The 21556-nt window shown below is 39.9% G+C and overlaps 1 protein-coding gene across 1 annotated transcript in view; it reads left to right on the top strand.

Annotated features, from left to right (window-relative positions):
• The window catches only part of ACOXL (acyl-CoA oxidase like), a 1019872-nt gene that overhangs the window by 426948 nt on the left and 571368 nt on the right, over positions 1-21556 (top strand). The window contains exon 8 of the mRNA XM_085611811.1: positions 15256-15328. Within this exon, the coding sequence (XP_085467937.1) occupies positions 15256-15328 (73 nt within the window). The remainder of the gene's footprint in view (positions 1-15255; positions 15329-21556) is intronic.

Raw genomic sequence — 21556 nt, 5'->3', positions numbered from 1 at the left:
CTCATAAAACAAGCAATTCGGGCAAATGAGTTATTACTGTTCATGGGAATGTTACTATGAGGATATGGTCGGCAGGTGAGGAGAAATGTTTCACGGAAAGAAAGGGAGTGTTACCGTGACAGTTTAATCCAAATGCAGTCTTTGTCAGGCGTATATTGTTTGGCAAATAATTAGAATATGGACAAGTCCAAGCCGCATAATGTACTAGTATATTACATGCACCCTTTCATGGGTATTCTTTGTTAACATACATTTAAAAAAAGGAACTGTTAATTCTCACTCTCCTTTGGATTTGTTGTTCTTGTTATTATCAGTAGTGGTAGTAGTAGCAGTAGTATTAGTAGTGATAGTAAGAGCACTGTCGATAATGTTTCTTTTGTAACAGTGTCACGAGTCCAGAAAAAATGTGTATAATTTCTACATGGGAAAATTAATATAAATATTATCAAACTTACTAAAACAGAGGGTATAATACCCCTTAGAATATATTCCCAAAAATGCAAAGCAATCTTTCTTGGACCACAAATATTTCTTTTAAATTGTTATTAATTGATCACCAGATCTTACTATAGATAGTTGTCTTCACAGTCCATTGGAGGTATGTGCCAATATTACAGCATTATCAAAGAACATTTATTCCTCCGTTGCTAATTTTGGCATTAGTTATTGTGGCTTTGGAGCTCTGTTTGATCATTAACACAAATATTAACAAAATCGGACTCAAGACACAGCCTTTTATGACAGGAAAGGGGCTTGCATAATTTCTGGCATTCTCAAACCTGATCCTTGCTTCTGTATTGACATTAAGAGGCTGATTTCAATGTTGGGCGGAGTTGCTTCCGCCCGACACAGATTCGGTCCTGGGACCGATCGACACCCGCTCGGCGGTCCCTTTCGGCCCATTACAATGCGACTGAACAGTGTTCGGTCGCATGCTCCCTTTTCTCAATGGAAGCTTGTTTTTCAAAAGGCTGCTTATGCAGTGGAAATGATAGCTCCCTCCTTAATTCAGTCTTGTAATCCAACTAATATTTTCTCCTTGAAGATCTTGGTTGAGGCATTCATCAGAAATATCAGCCTATCCTTAGAACCCACTCCCCTGGAGTACCCACCCTGTGCCTGGATACTGGGTAGATTCTACCCCATGCCCACCCCAAAGTCATCCCTTCCCAAAATGTGCCATCAAATTGCACTTGTAGTATGATTCTGAGAGTCCATCCCATCCTCAGTGCAGCCATCAGCCTTTCCCCATTCCTGCACCCATTACACGATAACAGTACAAGATGGAACATTTTGTACTATTTTCAACATTCTGCTTTTTCTGGTGATTTTTTGCTTTTCAAGATGTATTCAGTATATTCAAAAACTCCTTTGCTTCAGAGGCAGTGGTGAATATTTAAATCTTCTCTTCAGCCAGAATGTTCATTTCTGACTATTTAACCAACATGGCTTGAGCAGCTGCCTACCAAAAGTGTAATTGCTTAGGTTCAAAGCATCTTTTATCAGAATCTATTGCCACGTTTGAATAAATACTCGGGGGGGGGCACTGTTTAGAAGGGATGTGGGGTAGCACAAGAAGAGAGAGCAAGGGAAATTATGTTGAGGTCAGCATAGAAAAAGTAACAAAAGAAAAAACAGGATTTTTTGTATTTTGATGATCAGTGAAACTGTGGCAAGCGTGGGCTTAAAGGGCTTCCATATTTTAAAGAGAAACTTGAACATTTTAGATGGGTCCACTGAAAATTATTTCTTAGAATGTAAATGTCCTCAACAATACACATAAAAACATTCTTTATGACTTCTGACAGGGGTTTATTTGATGTGGTAGTAAGGAGGACAAAGCACAGCAGGAACAAAGCCAAATAAACGCTAAAAGGTCATTATATGAAACAATAGTGTGAAAGTAGTTACAATGGAAATAAGGTATGAAGAAGGGGAACAAATAGACATATTGCTTGCCCGGACTTCTAAAGAGAGGACGACCAGAAATAAAATAAACGCTATAATTAATTCCATCAGTGCCCTCCTGGTTAAAGAATTCGTAAATATAGTGCTAACGTTCTACCAGTATTATGGCACTCTTTACCAATCCGATCACCTTAATTACATTAGAGAAATTGAGAAGTTTCAAGATAAACTTACAATTCCTCATTTCCCTGCAGAAACTAGTAACTTCCTGATGTAGCCTTTGTCAGATAATTTAAATATGGACATGATAGCTGATCTACCAAATGGAAAAGCACATTTGGACGATGGCCTTCCAGCCAATTCTTTTACACCATTTGCTCCAAAACCAGTTAACCCACTAAAGCTTTTGGTTACTCGCCTTTTATTGGGTGGAGATGTTCCTTTCTCATTGTAATTTGGGGTGTTAATAAGCTTTTTAAACTTGGTAAACCGCCAGAAGATATTATTTCTTATAGGCTTATCACACTTTTAAATATCAATTAGACATTTTTGGCTGATTTAATAACCAGAAGGCTAACACCATACATCTCTGAGTTAGTTAGATAAAAATGTTATTATTCCTAAATTAAACATCCTTACTGAAGTGCCATATTTAATCAATCCCATATATATATTCACTGTAGGGAAGTCTCTGCAGTGATCTTGTTATCGGATGCAGGGAAGGCTTTTCCTGTCATGAGGTGGACTGTCCCTTCATCATCCTGAATAGGATGAGTCTTCCACCGCACATCACAAGGTTAATAAGGTCACTCTACACAGGCATGTCTGCTTCAATTATAATAAACTTAAGAGTTTGCAGCATCCGTGTAACTTACTGGAAGTATACAACAAGGGTGCCCTCTCTCACATATTCTTAGTGATATGCCTCTGGATAGATTGGTGTTAGCAATTCAGACTTCCCAGACAATTATGCCATCAATTAACAGAAAGGCTAGATTAAAGCTGTATGATAAGGCTCTATTCTTAATAGCGGGTCGAGACAATATAAAGTAGACTTTAGATTTAATCACCAACTTTATTAATATCAAGACTCTGTTATTTATTTCCACTCTTACAGTTCTTTCAGGAAATTTTCAGGTTTGTTATACCATACGCTCTAAAAGGTATGTAAGAATCGGGGTAACAGAAGATATTTTGGTACTATATGAGCATAACTTTCTCCAGGTACTTAGAAAAGTGACTATGTTAATAGACAGATGGAACCATCTCCCACTGTCTATCAGAGGGAGAATATCCCTTGTTAAAATGTCTCTTCTCCCACTGTTTGCTTTCGCATTCTCCACTTTACTATGCAATTTACAAGCTAAATGCTTTACCAACATAGAAAGAAGGATCACCCACTTTGTCTGCTCCAATAAGAAACATGTATTAACCTTACAGAATTGTAGATGTATTCTGCATTATTGATATCATGGTTTGAGGTGAATGTTAGAAAATATCGGATTCTTAACTGCACCAACCCCACCGGTGCCATAAAATCTCTCAGCAGTAATTGTGATTAAATATATCTAATGATCAGTCCTATTTACATAATGGGGTTCTCTATTATACCCCATTAAATCAGGTCCTGTCAATGAGACCCACTTAGCTGACTGTTGATGGGGCAGAATCAATATAGGGAAAGATAGCAAAGTGATGAAATTCCTTGAAAACTTGCAAGCCATGCCTGCCAAACACGAACAGTCAGGTGCATGCTGCAACTGAGTGGCCGTATGTAACATAAATCTGTACTATGTTGGTGGCACTGCAGATTTGGTTGGATCATTCTTATATACCCACCCACCTCTCAAACCTTTCATCCTTCTCCAACCCTAGCTGCCAGACGAGATTAAACCCGTCAGGATCTATAAATATATATAACCACTGAGGAGTTTAAAACAGCATACAGAGAAATCAAATAAACGGTCTGAGAGCCTCAAACCCTGTTGCTGGTTTAAAATATTTCCACAGCACTATATCTTACGTATCGGACACTAGATTCAAATTCACCTACATTTAGTAAAATAAGGAGTTGGCCAAGATAAAACAAATCCGTTAAAATCTGGTATGACGATGCACAAGAGACTACAAGAAAAAGGCATGCTCTTCTGCAAAAGATATAGGAGAAACTTCTTTTTTTTTTGTCCTCATACGCCACCAAGGTTCTATATGTATGATCGATAGGTTAACAAGCGATATGCTACCTCAGTACATACCAACTGGAAGGGACAGAACATGGAGCGAGGACCTCGTCCCATAGCAATAATGCTTGACATACCTGCGATCAGCATAGCGCAACCCTTCAAAGGATTTTGAAAATCTGCCAGAATACTGAAGAAAGTATCAAGGCAATACTTATACCCAGAAATGGGACAGATGGCTCAATCATTGGACCTGGGGAAAAAAAAAAAAAAACCCAGTCTCTCAATGATCCCATTTCAAAAGGCGCCAAAAAGATCTTTTATCAGGATTCCCTATTCTGGCCGAGTCCAGCTTGGAGACCTGCAAGGCAGAAGCAAACCATTCATTGACAGAAGGAGGTGAAGGGTCCTTCCACTTCTTGCATATCTCCCTTCTAGCGAGAAGTATAGCAAAGAAGACTAACTTTTTCGCTAATGTGGAGACCCCCTCTAAAATTCCAAAGATCACTAACTGGGGATCTAATATTATGTTGAAGTCCACTGAGGTTGACAGAATCTTACAAATAGCTTCCCGGAACTGCGACAAAAAAGGGCACTCGTAAAACATGTGGATATCCGAGGCAGCCAAGAGACCACACCTAGCACACACTACCATATTCCCCTGAGTAATGTTAGAGAGGCGAAGGGGAGAGTAGTAAGCTCTATGAATAGTATAAAGGTGGTTCCTGCGCAACCACGCCGGTTTCACGACATCCCACATCATACTACATGATGTACCCCATAATTCTTGCAGGTTAGTATTACTTATATCTAGCCCCCAAAGCTCATCCGGTAACAAAAATACCCCATCCATCTCCTCCAAGATCAAATTGTACCATGACGAGATCTCTTTCTTAGCAGGGGGTTTGTCAATCAACAAAGTTATAAGAGTACTATAACCACCTATTGGGAACTTAATTCTCCGAGAGGGCCGTGCTGTATAAGATCGAGACCAACTAGACATCTGCAGATATTTTAGTCTAGCTAGGCCTGGGCCAATCCTCCCACTCAAGCACTCCCAAGAGAGCAATTCGCCGTCAACAAATAGGTCTCCCCAAAACTCCAACACTGCCTCCCTGATGGGTAATGCTAGCGAATCACACAACCAGGGCGGAGGATCAGGCAGATCCCATAAGGGAGTCCTACAGCCATAATACCCTATTTTAATAGCTTTTAGAACCTGGGCCCAAGTCCTTGCCATCCCCAATAGGATCTTCAATTTAATCTTTTTAAAGTACTTGGGATCTCCAAATTTCAAAAGGAATCCAGACTGGCTAACCCCTTCTCCAATAAGCAAAGTGGTGTATAGAGTTCCCACCCCATACTCTAATGGTTTCTTTAACAGCATCCTGGCATGAGAGAGCTGGAACGCCCATGCATACAACTGGATGTCCGGAGCAGCCAACCCCCCCTTTTCCCTATGCCTCCTTATCTTTTTCCACGAGATTCTTGGAAGGTGTTTATTCCAAATGAATGTATTGATCTCGGCCTGAAATGTTTTAATAAAAATTGGATCGAAATACAGGGGAATAGTGTTAAAGAGAAAAGAAACCTTTGGCAAGACGGACATCTTGACCAAATTAGACCTTCCCAATAACGACAGTGGAAGATGGGACCAGGACTGAAGTAACTTACGGCAGTCCTTAACTATCCTGGAAAAATTGATATTGACAATCTGGTCTAGATCTTCTACAATATCAAGGCCCAGGTATCTCAACTTCTTTCCTGGCCGAATACCAGCAATACACAAACTCTGGTTCATACCCCAGGTCATCATCTCGGTTTTTGTGGCATTGATCTCATATCCAGATACCTCCCCAAATGCAGAGGCTAGCTTGAATATTTCTGGAAGAGCCATATGGGCATCTGATGTAAAAATGAGGATGTCATCTGCGTACAAGGCCACTTTTCTCTCCCAGCCCCTGCACGCAAACTCCTTGATATTAGCATTATCCCTTAAGCTTTGGGCAAATGGTTCAGCGTACAGAGTAGGAGAAACTTCGATGAGGGTGTTGGGAGCTTCATTGCAAAAGGCATTAGTAAGGCACCTTGCCAAAAAGAGTATATTTTCAATATCTACTATGTATTGGCCCACCAATACGTACCTATGTTTCAACATCACTTTTTTCAACCGTGACTGGATTTTTTCAAGTTTGAGTAACCAAAATCTGCAGCTCTATATAAAAGTATTAACAATCCCCTCATCTTATCCCCATTGCTTTACCAGACCTACAGTCCCAATTCACCATTTTCCAGCCTTTTGAGACAGAGGAAATGCTCAGGTTGTCCCTGAAAGAAAATTACCCAACTTGCCACTGAAGACCTGCCTAACCTGGTGTAGGAAAAATATCTACATTTCCAACTTATACTCCATGCAAAATGTCTCATTCCTAACCAGAGGCAATCCCTTATCTCTTGAAAAATTGACCCAGTGTTCCTGGCTAACTATTGACCAGTCCCATATGAGTACAATCATGCAATTGGAGGTCACAAGAAGACTTAAAAAATATATAGAACTGACCCACCATATTCACTAACATCATTTAGTATGCAAGCCCTCCAGAGACATAGACATAGTGCACACAGTGTACTGCTTCTCCTGTGCTTGAATAAAGGAATTCATTCAGTCTTAATGCTGCTTGACTTGTCAGCTACTTAGGACACAGTGGTATACCCTTACTGTATTGTTTGCTCTATATTTCGCCTGACAAAGATATTGCATTCACTACATCGACCTAATCAATACTTTCCAGGTTAAGTCTATGCACGCAGATGCAGAGTCAGAAAAGATAAATATACACTTCCTTTGATGATGTAGTGGTAGGTGATGTCATGAATGCTATATTTTTGTAGGCCTACATTGTCGATCTCATTAAAGTGTTACACAAACCGGCGCACAATGCCATACTACTGGCACGGCTGAAACAATGGAATTGTATAATTAGACCTATCTTGGTTTGGATTTGACTCTTAATATCCATAGGCATCTAATAAGTGTAAAGGAAGTCAGTAGTATTGACCTCCCAGATTGTGTCTTGTGTAGTGCCACAGGTGTCACTCCCGTTACTGTCTACTGTTGTTTGAAATAAAACTTGGGAATGAGGCGTTATCTGAACTGCATATTTCACTGGATGGAAAATAGCTCCTTATGCATGAATGGAGCCATTATTGAATTCCTGATCATAGAGAGCTCATTCTAATGACTTTCATTTTGCCACCAAACTTAGGAACACCTTCACCAACCTCACAGAATTCAAGACACATGAAAGTTCTGTTTGACTCTGAGCTGCCACTTGCCCCCAAAACAAACCTGTGGTCAAGGATATCAACCTGCATCAATCATTAACTTATGAAACCCAATATTCCAACTGCAACAACGGCGGGCCCTTCTTGCCGTACCTCACACCAGTTCTTGAGATAAATGTGATAATTGTTGTGCAATCCACCCCATACGCCAGCCGCTGAATGGCGCTACTGTGCTCCAGATCAATACAACATAAACAAATGAAAATGGGGGTGCACGAATGAGATAGTCCAATGAGCCAAAATTTTATAATTAAAATTAAATTTCAGTAGATAAAAGGAATGGTCAGCCAACGCGTTTCATTCCCTCAAGGGGAACTTCATCAGGGCTTGAATCAATATTGAGGAACACGCCGTCACATCTGGAACTCTGTTTAGACGATTGCCGCAATCTGAAGTACTTGTGAAATACACTATACTTCATGGAAATCACAAGACTTGCTTTATTCTCAAGAACATACATATTGATTCAAGCCCTGATGAAGTTCCGCGTTGGCTGACCATTCCTTTTATCTACTGAAATGTAATTGAAATTAAAGAGGACATTTAGTTATAAAATTTTGGCTCATTGGACTATCTCATTCGTGCACCCCCATTTTCATTTGTTTAACTTATGAAACCCTTCCACTGCTCAAATAAGCCAGCGTATGGAACATTAGGTTTGCAACAATCCTGAAAAACCTTGTTGACTGACTGTAAAAGCTTCAAAACGTTTATAGCGCTGCCATGTAAAAACAACCTAAAACACTTCTCTAGCTCCTATAGTTTGCAGGGATCCAGTGCGAGATCCTATGGGCTATGCACATACTGAGGCAGAAACCCAAGATATTGCAGATACAAACTGGATCTTACTAGGCACCATCGACTTACATGAAATAGATGACATCACATCTGACTAAACAATGAGTAACTTCCTTAACAATATATTCAAGTATTTATAGGCCACAGGAAAATTCTCTTCTTAAGTGGAAGGGGAAATATTTTCTCACAATATTCCCTTTTAACTATGAAAAACCACACATGCAAATTCTGAATGAATATAAGTAAAGATACTTAACTAAACAATTGTAGCCAACTGATTGGATGAAAGTAGAAAGCCTCTTAGGGATGTGATGTGTCTATTGAAATTCCATCGATCACAATTAGTTTACTAAAGTCTAGTTACACACCGGTTGGAAATTTGGGGCAGACACCTTTAACTTGTGATTGACGTCACTGCATTTTAAAAGTTGCAGGAATTCAGATGTGCTCCTCGGGACAATGTGTCAATATTTCAGGCATGGGAAGAGTGGGGTTGTTTAAGTTAAAAAAAGGATGTTTACTAGTTCTCATAGGATACGATCACTTTGAAGACTGCCAATGAGAATTTGATATATTAGAGAAAGAAAGGCTTAAAGCATAGTGTTTCAAAGTTGTGCTGTCACACAGGGTTAACTTCTACCCATACGCCATTGAGAAGGTACTTCAGACATTTGCAAATCTTTGAGGTCTCATATTGACTATAAATAGAAAAATAACTTAATTAATGGCCATTAGAGTTTGGCCTTAAATGAAGAAGTGGATTTGTGAGTCATTTGTGCGTCTTGAGTGGGGTTCTAGTGCAGAGTGCACACTTCTCCAGTTTGCTTGGGACATACGGAGTCCCAGTCTATTAAGCTGCATATGTATATATGTATATTTATAAGAAGTGTGTTCAAACCTGTGTAATTAATTAACCACGTAGTGAGAAAGTGAATCCTGTGATATGAGGACTGGTGCTACTTCAGAATTTATTTTGAACGCCCTAATCAGACACTGCATAGTTCCATAATTGTTTGTTTTGACCTAATTTGTCATTGTTGATAGTAGAGGGCGAAGTGAGCAGGTTGGCAATTGAAATTCTCACAGCTAATGCCAATGATCACCCTAAGACTTTTAGATTCAGTCTTACAATATCTTGCTGAATCTCATAGAAATGCATCGAGCCCAATGTGACTAGCACATTCAACCTCTATTTCTGATGAATGATTTATGAATCCTAATGTGTATGATTTACAAATGTCTTCAAGTGGTCTCCTGATAATAGCCTGACGTATGTGCATAGATCAACAATGAGCTATTTAGTGAATTGGTGAATTGTAAATTACATTTTAGATTCAGCCAGCAGGATTTAGTGAAATCAGACAAAATAGGGTTAGAAGATGTTATGACTGCCAAGATTCTAGTTACCATTGGAGGTGCCATACGGTTTCATTTCTGAACTGTCTAAACATGTTTCAGTGGTATTATCTCCAATTCATTGTTAATAAAATCATTGGAAGAGTCATATGTAGACAGTTCCAAATCATGCTACGACACAGAATAGGCAAGTATAGGCCATGCTTGTTGGTTAATTTAGCAGTTGCCTTACTAGCTGAAAAATCTGCATTTGAAATGGACAAAGTTGTAACAGAAGTTGCATTAAAGAGATCTTTAATAAGCTTATTAGTATGGTAGCTTCAACTAACAGCAGTCATATGTTTTTATGCATAAAGGGCCTTATAATAAATTATGTGTGTTCATGGGTAATTATTTATTGAGGATTTTTGTATAGCACTGTGTTTTGCTGTATGGCATGGTAACTTCAGAGTGCTACGCACATACAGTGTGGCATATACAGTTAAAGACTGTGGTTTTAGAAATTACTTTAGGAAGATGTTTTAAACTTTGTTCATGAATGGAAAGCTCTAATAACCCTAATAGTCATTATAGAATCTCTTAATTGGAGAACTTTATGGGGCACTGGTTGCCCTTGTCTCCAGGTATGTTTGAAATGGTGATGGAAATCTTAGGCACAGCCATCAGTCAACACCCACAGATTTCCATGAATAGGTTCTGTTGATGCAGTTTTAGGGGAAGGCCTGGCGTGGCAGTTTGGGCTGGACTCTTCCCATGATCAAGACTGATTTGCATGTGGCTGGGTCCAAACCGGGGTGGCTAAGTGAGCAGAAGAACAATGATGGATTAAACCCAGATCTGTGACTGGGGTGAGTGTCTGAAAAGTTTCAGCACTCCGTCCATCATCTTATTGTGTTTGATTTGCTCGCCCTAAGTGGCCAAGGAGTCCCCAGACATGGGTCCCTTGCTCACTTTGTCACTGGATTAAAAAGCCAGCCTGGCTGATACGGGATGAAACCCTGAAACCGGTCCCAGGATGCTTGTTTCCGGTCCAGGGAGGACCTGGCCTGATAGTTCAGGCTGGACTGTTTCCTTGAGGAACAGGGTCAAGACTGATTTGCATATGGCTGGGTCCAAACTGGGGTGGCTTAGTGAGCAGTAGAATGATGATTGATTAAACCCAGATCTGTGACTGGGGGTGAGTGTCTGAAAGGTTAAGCACTCCGTCCATCATCGTATTGTGTTTGCTATGTTAACCCTAAGTGACCACGGTATGCCCTGACGTGGATCACTTGCTCACTTTGCCACTGGATTCCAGCTAGCCTGGCTGTTGAGGGGTGAAACCCCAAAACCAGTCCCAGGATGCTTGTTTCCGGTCCAGGGAGGACCTGGCCTGGCAGTTTGGGCTGGACTGTTCCCATGAGGAACAGGGTTAAGACTACTTTGCATATGGCTGGGTCCAAACTGGGGTGGCTTAGTGAGCAGAAGAACAATGATGGATTAAAGTCAGATCTGTGATGGGGGGTGAGTGTCTGAAAAGTTTCAGCGCTCCGTCCATCATCTTATGTGTTTGCGATGCAGTATTGTAATCACTTAAAGATTCAGCAACATTCTGCCTATGGTAACAGACACAAAAATAATCTGTGAATCCCTAATGAATGTTTTGGTGAAGTATGGTGAACTTTCCAGGCATGAATTGGACGTTATGTCTGAGCCATCTTTGTATTTGTAAAATATTCAAAAAGATGAGCTTGGAATGTCAAATGAACATTATGGGTTTGGATATTGGGATAAAAAATGTGCTCATTGTTAGCTGATGATGGGTATAAATCTGAGTTATGTCTTTGAAGACGTGTAGAAAGATTATAGATGATGGAAAGGTTACATTTAAAGCTGTTTTGAAAAGGTAATCCAAGCAAGATGTGCATTTTTGGTTAAAGATTTTTCCTATTACAATCTTTTCATGTGACGTAAACTTAGAGGAATTGGATATCTGCCTGAGGTTGTGATGGGATAAGAGGAATAAGTTCAGAATTTCTTGGTTTATAGTTAAAAAGAGGCTTAATGTGGTTTTTGGTAGTGCAGTAGCAGAGCAACGTTTTCCCTCTTATAGAATTGCAATCCTAGTTTTTGTTATAGGAGTGAGATTGTGCAAGAAGGGTCAGACACAAAAAAACAGGTTCTCGATCCATATCCTATGGGTTCATTAATTTCATTAGATAGGTTTCCAAAGGAAAAAAAGGCATCTTCCGCTGTTGCTTTTACTCCAACATTCGGAAAAAGCATTTAGAGTTATTGAGTGGCAAATGTCACTTGCACCATGATACATCATCACAGGGAAATTGGGGACTACAATTAATCTGCAAAACTTGGGAAAATTTGATATTTACTGAAATATTAGTGAGCATTATCTCATGGCCCCTTGCTTTCATTTACATTTTTGAAATATAAATACAAGCTGAGTAAAAGTGGGGAATTAAAATATAAAAACCTTACACAACTATTTTCGTAAGTGATAAATGTTGTTTGATGGAGCCCCAGAGGTAACTAAGCATTGCAGATTGTTTTGTAATGATTGACTTTCATCTATGTATCCATCACCATTGAAAGTACACGTTGACATGTTTTTGGAAAGCTTAAGAATGATTTGTTGATAATCTAAAAGTAGATTTTCATTAAAAGAACATTGACAGAATTTATAGTAATGCACTTATCAAGGAGGATCTAAGATTACTATTAATTGAAATATTATCATTAGAAGTACCACAAGCTGATCCTCAAAGATAGTTCTAGAACATATTTCTTCAGTACAGCTATGTATTTATGGAATCAACACCTTAAAGGGCACTTTGAGGCTTTATAATTTAGGAGGCTTAACTATGAGTTAGTTTAATAACAATATCATCTTTGCATGTACATGTTGACAACACAAATCATAATTTGCTTATAGCTAATTTTATTATTCGTCTATTTCTAGTTTCTTCAACAGAGAGACAAGACTCCTTATTATGGTATTTAGTTTCAGTTTGAAGAGCTTTACTGCTAAGAATGATTACAAGTGGAGACTATGTATTCCAGTATGTCTGTGTGCGCACCCTTGTGAGGCATTAGTAAATGATGTTTGTGAATTAATGGAAAAACAGAAACTGGGAAAACACATTGGAGGAAACCAAATCATGGAAAAACCATTTAAAGCAAGACCATTTTAATAAGATACAAATAAATCGAAAATGAAAGGAAACATTTTAAAGGAAAAATAATTTTAAGGAGAAATCCAAAATTACATTAAACTTGGGTGGAGTTTAGGACCAGTGAGGTTTTATTTTGGTTCATTGATGGGTAATGTGTGGGGTGATGAGGGGGTTTTAGGGGTCAGGAATGGGTGGAGGTTAGGTACGGAAAGGGGTTTCTAGGGTTTAGGGGTGGTTAGAAGTTTTGGGATGATGAGTTTTTTTTAGGTACTATATATGGTTGGAGTTTAGTGGAGATGAGGTGTTTTTCATGTTCACGGATGAGTGGAGTTTAGTGGTGTGAGGTGTTTATAGGGTTCAGAGATGGATGGAGTGTAGCGGTGTTTTTCTATGTTTTAGGGTTCAGTGATGAGTAGAGGATAAGGGTGGTGAGAGTTTTTAGGGTTCAGGATTGTGTGGAGCTTAGTGTGGAAAGATGTTTTTAGTGTGCAGGAATGGGTTTAGTATAGAGGTGGTGAGGGTTTTTAGGGGTCATGGATGGGTGCTGTTTAAGGACTGTAAGTTATTTTTTTAGGGTTCAGGGATGGGTGGAGTTTGGATGTGGTGAGGGTTTTTTTAAGGGGTCAGGGTTGCGTGGGGTTTAAGCATAGAAATCTTTTTTTATGGTACAGGAATAGGTGTAGTTTAGAGGTAAGTGATGGGTTTTAGGGTTAAGGGATGAGTGGAGTGTAGGGGTAGAAAGGGCTTTTAGGGTTCATGAGTGGGTGTAGTTTAGGGGTCAGGGACGGTGTAGTGAGGGTTTTTTTGGCTTCTGGGATGAGTGGAGAATGGAGAAGAAAGGGCTTCTAGGGTTCAGAAATGGGCGTACTTTAGGTGTATTAAGGGGTTTTTAGGAGGCAGGGATTAATGGTGTTTTGGAGTTGTGAGGGGACATGGAAGGATGATGTTTAGAAGTGGTGAGGGGTCAGCAAATTAAAATCATCCAAAGTGATTGACAATATAAAAGATATAAATCTGAAATAATGACCCCACTGAAAGCAATACCTCAAACAAAACTGTTTCTAAAAGTAAGACCCATGTATACAGAAAAGAAGATCCAGTGGTGGAGCCTTCTCCTACATCACTCCTAAAGCATAGAAAGACCTGCCACTACACATCAGAGCCTCCTCCTCATTTCTTGAATTCCACAAAAATCTGAAGTCCTGTCTCTGTGAGTAGTCTCACTAGGCCCAAGGTGAGCCTAGACTCACACTTGCTCTGTGCCAGGCTAGCCTTTCAGGCGATAGTGTGCTCTACAAATCTGCATAACATGACCTGCAAACATTCAATTTACACTTTAAAAAATAAGCATGCAAAAGCTAATTTCAAACAAAAAAAACTATGAATTGGTATCTATGAAATGGTAAATGCCATTCATTCTGAACATTTTCATTAAAAGGTTTTGGTGAATTGGTTTCTCAAAAATGGTATTCCATGAAATCGTTTTTCTATGAAATCACATACAACCAACTGACAAGAAGACAGAGAAATATTATTGATTACTTTATAGCAATATGTGCCCTTCCTCTGTATAATTTAAGACCTGTCTTAATTCATTTTGGGTGGTGTTCTTGTGTAAAACTCATTATAATTAATACGAAAGAAAGGAAACAATGTTTTGTCACAGGACGAAGATTCATATACCATGAGTGCTCAATCTAATAAATTAAAAAAAATGTTTACCACAAATGGATATAAAAATTTGGTATTTATTAAAAAAAACACATTGAAACATGAAATAACAGACTTAAAATGTTCACTTTTCTGGTGTCAACATGATAATTTCAATATGTACCTGGATGACTGTTCTTGCCACATTCTAAGAATGTATTATTAACCTCTCCTCCTAAAACCATTGACTGGTCCAAGGACAGTGCCTTGTTTGTAGCGCAAACCTGTATGTGAGATGTAGTTGTAACTTGACCTTTTGAATAAAAGCACCTGATTTCTATTTATGTGAACGTAAGCCGGTCTTAAAATGACAATCCTCCCAGAAATATCTTTGTTAAATCCAGTTTGCTTTTTGATTTACTTACTCCAAACCTTACTTGCCTCCTTATGGGGGTTCTGTCTTTCTAGGTTCTTTGCTTGCTTCTCTGCAAGCAGGTTTTAAAGCGAGGCGTCACTATAGCATATATTTGTGGCTACTGCTGCAAATGATGCGGGCATGTGCGGGTTGTACCATTTGCTTTTTCCTTGAGGAAAGGTTTTGGATTTTCTCAAAATCAGATTATGTTTCTACAATCAAGAAATTAATCTTTATAAGAAATAGTGTTGCATTAACATAACTTGCTTATTACAAGTACTACATTAAAAATATGTATTTATTGTCTCTGTTTGTAATGAAGTACTATGAATGAAAGCTATTCACATTTAGCGTTTATGTCCATTTCTTACGATAAAAATAAAGTTCTTTTAAATAAGTAGCCTTTACCTTTTATAATTATTTTTAAATCCAGGTCTGCATGGTGTTGACAATGGAATTTTAAGATTCGACAGTGTACGAATTCCAAGACAAAATCTACTGGATAAGTTAGTATATTTTTGTCTATCTAAATTACCGAAGGTATCAGCAATTGCCCTTTAAAGTTCTGTTTTGATTAGAATTTAAAGTCTTCAAATGTTAACGTTACAGTGTACTACAAAGTGCACAGAGCATACTTTTTTTATTTCTGGCACCATGCATGGACATTTAATGGTGGCTCTGGAAAGCTTAACTGTACAAATCTTATGTCATAATCACAGAGTATTCTTGTGTAGAAGGTTTGTGTTTTGCTTGTGTACATGAATATTTTGCTATCTTTTTTCTTAATATTATCTTGGAGAAACCTTATGGGGATGGAGTTAACTCTAGCACCAGTGGTGACTTGCATTCATTGGTGGTGTGTAAATGACAAATAAGATTTCTATTCATGGGAGTTTGATGTAGGGACTCCCACCCTATAGTGCAGCTGTGGGATTCTCTGCCTCCTCTTTTTAACCAGATGGTTCTGAATGAAGGAAGGTCTGCAGAATAATCTTGGACCTGTGCAGGACACATATATAGTACTAGACATACCCATCTGGCCCTCTCAGAGGGTACCATGGAAATCCATAAAAAGTGCAAGATGTAAGGTATAATCTGCAGAAGTTGGATGACGGTAAATGGGAATTTATTTAACAACCTAGAACGAAAAGAACAGGACATATACTATGATATACCGACACTCATTAGGTGACCCAGGTAAGCAACAAGAAATGTGTGTGGCAGTTTATATTCAACCATACTCAGAGAGTGCACACATTTTCCTCAGATGACATCACATTGTTTTCCCCAATCCCATTCTAAGTCCCTCAATAGTCTTTTGTTTGTTGCTGAGAAGCTAGGGGAAAGAGACGACTGAAAGTAAATATCTCGCTTAGAGACCGGTTTATATGTTGTTCCTCCCACTGCCTTTATGTCCCTGGAACCGGGGTGGCAAGGGGAGTGCCAGTATTATCAACGGAATGATAGAAGGAGCAGCCACTATCTCTGGATAGCCTTTTTAAAAAAAAAGAAATATTTGTATTAAGTAGAAGAGCCGTTTAACATCAATAACACATAATTACCATATGTAAATACAAAAGACTTGTTGAAATGCAATAGAAATATATTTACAGATAGAAATATAAGTACCAAAATCTGGAAAATTAACACTGACCCTTTCCATGTCCACATTATAAACTCAAATTAATTATAAAGTCCTAACAAATTAAAACATACAGTACGTAAACCTGAAACCCTTGAGATACAACAGCTAGTCTCTTGAATTGGCAACATATCTCCGGGTTTCTAAAACATTTTGTGTAGAACCAATTCTAGCAGCATATAGGCCCGTTGTAGCTTGGCGAACCATTGAGTGAAAGCGACTATCACCTTAGATTTCCAGCTTTCCAAAACTAGTGATCTGGCAATCAGCAAGGCAATAATTACACACTCTTGCTGACTTACAGTGATATTGGTTTGTGGAACTAACCAAATAAAGCCCCTTGAGGATCTGGGCGTAAGTTGATCTGGAACTGTTGGCTCAAGAACCGAAAAACACCTGCCCGCAGAAATGAAAAAGATACAGATAACCTGGGCACCCTTACTTGATGTCCATGCAGCCAGTCTCTGATTATTTGTATTCAAAGCATAGGATCCCGTATAAGAAATTCTATTTTAGAAAGTTGGGATGCACAGATTTTCAACTGATTTATCCCACTTACTCTTACTTTTAATTCTCCTGAAGCCAGGTATACATTCATAACCCTTATTCTAGGAATGTTTATAGAGAAATTTGACATTCACATTGCCCCTCCCTTCCCATGTCTTTTTTGAGTACTGGAATACATTACACAGAGTGTCTTTTAAGAGTTTTCAGGATGGGAGAAAAACCCTAAATTGTAGGTTCTCCTACCCACAGCAAACTATACGTTCTTCCGTTTCATTTAGAGTCTGGGGAATTGCAGATTGCCTCTGCAGGATCTACAGCTGGTCATTCTTTGGTGGCAACCCGTCTACCACTGGGTCACCATCTTTTAAGCCTGTTAACATTTCAGTTTTATTTCAGTTATTTTGTTAAGTAGGTATTCTTATTCTGAAATATACTTCTAACCTCGGATTCCTCACCTTAGAATACTCCCCAGTCTCCAGACTGGAACCAGAGAATTTTCCAGCAGTGCTCCTGCACATTGATAGGTGATGTTTTGTGGTTCTGCGCTGACTGCTTACTACCCTGGAAGTGACAGGTTGGAGACGCATATAAGTGCCACCCCTCTGTGCTCACTCTAGTTCCTTTCTTTTTTGGGTCAAAACGTTCTTCATTATTTTAACCAGAAACATACAGTGCAATAAAGTATTCAGCACTATCCCTAGTACACAATATACAATAGCTATTAGGAATACCAGTTTCTGTCTTGGAGTGAAATTAAGCAAGTACATTTGTGATGCCATGCTTTTGTACTGTCAACAAACCGATGTTTCAAAACATTACCCCCTTGGTACCCTCTCCTTACCCACAAACAATAACCCATTAACTGATGGTATATGGGAACAACACTGACCGAACAGGTTAGCAAGTCGCCTCCCACAAAGGGAGCAGGCAGGGATTGGAAGTACAGCATGGTCTAGAGTCTCCTCTCTCTCGGGTCTATGAGAGATTTGACTTGTTAGAATTGCAAGAGATGTAGCGCCCTTGTTCGGGCTGCTCAAGCACACAAAGGTAAACCGTTAGAAAGGTAAGTCACCAAGGCACTCCATATATACTCAAAGTTTCTGTTTGTATCGGCGAGAATATCTGCCATGCACTTCATCGTAACTGCTTGTCCTTGTGACACAGAGGGCGCTTCCTTCCGTTTCCAGGCAGCACCCACCACGAGCTTCGTGGCACCCAAACAGAGCCTTATTATTATCCGAACCCCAACCATTTGAGAGAGTCGTCTCTCAACCCCAATAGCACAAAGCCTGGGCTATCTGGAATCTGGTACCCCAGAATTTCTTTCATTTGGGCTAAGAATTCTGACCAGTAAGGTCGACTAGTTGGGCAGTCCCACTAGATGTGTCTGAAGTCGTCCAACATACCACACCCTCTCCAACAGAATTCAGACGTGTTAGGGAAGATTTTTTAAAGTTTGTTGGGGTAAAGGTACAAATCTAAAAGTACTATACCACGAGCCTCCCTCATTCCCATCAAATAATTGAACCTGGGAATATCTCTCCGTACTTTGGACCAACCAACTTCTGGTATGGTGCCACCTAATGTCTGTTCCATGAGGCCATATGGCGTGGCTGCGGGGTAATTGTAGTGTCAAGTAAGAGCGAGTAAAGAAACTAAATACTTTCCTTGGATCCAGTCCCACATCTACCAAATCTTTCAATAACATAAGCTCTCTAGTAACTGCCCCTGTTGCATCTGGTGGAGCACTCAATGTTTTCATTGAGTATTAAGACTGTGTTCCGAGGCCAGGATGTGAAAGTCCTGTTGGCAATTCTCAAAAGTTAAGATGTCCCAGTTATTGAATAAGTCTGAGATTGTAAGGTAACCCCCTATCCTCCAAGAATCAAAGGGACCAGGCTGAAAGGCTGGGGCAAGCGCAGGGTTATAATGAAACAGGGTAAATGGTGATGGTAAAGTGGTCCAGGCAGCCATTCTGTTCACCTCATCCCACAATCTAAGAGTAGTCTGTGTGGGTGTGCTCAGGTAGGCATTGAGTTGGCGGTCCGCTTTTAGCTTCCACTATAAGTCCCAAGTGTATCTCCCTCCCACTGTCCTATCCATATGGCGCCAGTGTTTGTCTGACTCACGTGCTGACTATTCCATTCAGGGATTACTCTCAATTGGGCTGCTTTATATTAGAGATGAAAGTCTGGCAGGGTCAGACTCCCTTAAGATTTAGATAATTGCAGCACTTTGTATGAAAGGCGAGCCCTATGTTTTTTCCAAATAAATCGGATCACCTAAGAGAGCAAGGCTGACAGGCACCCGCGATCCAGCGCGATAGTGAGCCGCTGGAATAGGTGAAGTAGCTTGGGTAAGACAGTCATTTTAATGACATGGATTCTACCTAGCCAGGAGATGTACACGGGCGCCCATCTTTTAAGATCATTTTTCAATTGTTGCAATAATGGTGGATAATTGGCACGGTATAAATTGGATATTTTGAGGGTGATCTTGATGCCCAGATATGTGATATCCTTCCGAGCCCGTTGAAATTGGGTGATGCCCTAATCGTGTCCATTTATGGTGCTGGTAACGTCAGGTTGAGTAGCAAAGCTATGTTTAGATTAATAAGTCCCTTTCTTTCTATGCCTTCCGACATACCGCTGGAGTTCCACTCCCAGCTTTGTTGGTCTCGTGATGACTCCTTATATTCTTCCACAGTGTGCTGGTAAACGATGTCCACACCAAAAACAAGAGGATTCAAGTCAAGCCGAAACTGCAGAAAGAACATATTGGTCAAGATATGAGTCCTTCTCTGAGGTCACCTGCCACAGAACCAATACCTCAGTACACAACGGAGTTCCCCAGGCTGTCGTCAACCCCACAGTAAATCACGGCCTACATGAAAGCCATGCTTAAATTCTTTTATGTACTTCTGCTGCCTCTGGTGTGCCATCAGGCCTAACGGAACCACAGCGGCCTCCAGTTGGGTTACCGGTAGCAGGTCCTTCCCCAGGCACCATCTGTTCCTTTGAGACCAATTAATGGGCCTGTACCAACTCTGGTACAGCCTCCCACTCTGACCCTTGAGAGCAATCTTACTCCACGTCGCCCCAACACGGTTATTTACTCCACTGTCGCTGGATGAAGACCTGGTGCTGATCTCAAGCCGGTTGGACCTCAAGCCGGTATTGACCCACGCTCAACCGATGTAGCACTACAAAATCACAAAAGCGCAACCAGTTGTCATGCAGCCATACTTTAATCCAGTGCCTCAAAAACACGGGTTCTATTTTCTTTTTGGTTCTGACTCTGTTCTTGTGTGAGAACGGGGTTCACCCCAGAATACTGTTGATGACTATGGTGAGGGGGATAGCTTGCTCTCCCTTCAGTATACTGATGATGCTTTATACCTTGATTTACAAAACTCCAATGGGCTTGACACCTCTCATGAAATAGAGCTTGCAATGATGGTTCAGAGGGCAGCTGAGTTGCTAGAATTACAGCACCCTCCATTGAGACGATGAAAAATGTATTGACAGATTTTGAAGCATGACCCTGCAACATTGGGGCCTTTGCTTCCATCAATGACACCCTCATGGAAGCCTTGACGGTTGCATGATCGAAACCATGTTCTTATCCATCTGTTACCTGACAGGTGACAAGGAGACAGGTCAGTGCCTGGTGATCTAGATTTTCCTTACTGATCATCCTGCTTCGGAAAGATTAATTGTGCTTGCTTCAACCAATAAAGTGAATCCTAAATCACTTTCAACCAGTGCTCCATTTATGGAACCCAAAAGAATTCTACTATTACTATTACTTTTACTAACAAAAAATATTAAGGGTGCCATAAGTGATTCCAATCCCTTTGCTTTTAGATTCCCCATCTAACCTCTGCTGTATAAATAATGAAAATAAGTGGTCCTGAAGAAGGTGGATTCAAGTACACCTTATCCACTGAAACGTATGTCGGCCTGTTGGACCTCCAGCTGGCAGCATATCCATGAATAATAGTGAAGGCTTCTCGCCATGAGTTTTTTTGCATGCCAAGCAAAGCTGGATTAGTAATGCATGTGATGTGTGAATGTGTGCGTTTGGCATGGAAGGATGCGATGGGATGTGAGGTGTGATGTGATGTGATATGATGTAGGTCTGTATCACAACATGGGGATATGCACAATTATGCTTTATCGATTGTACAAATAAGAGAGCTATAATATGTTGAATCATTTATGAATTGCACTGTATATATGAACACAAAAGTAATGTCTTTTTTTTTTTTTTTTTTGTTTGAAAAACCTTTATTGACATTTCAATCAATAACAAGTATGGGCCTACAACCCCCCGGGGCCGGCCGCCAAGCAGTCAGAACAACAGAGATCAAATGTTCACACAGGCAGCACCTCGGGGAGCAGAATCTTTATGCTAATATAGCCTTGCCAGTGAAGAGCGCATGTAGGACACCAGGATAAAAAGGGTTTTCATTTTATAATGGAAAAAAAAAAAAAAAAAACGAAGGATCAGGTGCCGAACAATTTCCCAACAGCGATAAGAGGCAGGCAGAATGATAAACGTAAGCAATAAACAGCAATCTATT

The sequence above is a fragment of the Triturus cristatus genome, chromosome 6 (assembly GCF_964204655.1).
Source record: "Triturus cristatus chromosome 6, aTriCri1.1, whole genome shotgun sequence".
NCBI lineage: Eukaryota > Metazoa > Chordata > Amphibia > Caudata > Salamandridae > Triturus > Triturus cristatus.
Note: the sequence above shows the minus strand (reverse complement) of the source record. Positions and strands in the feature narration are given on the sequence as shown.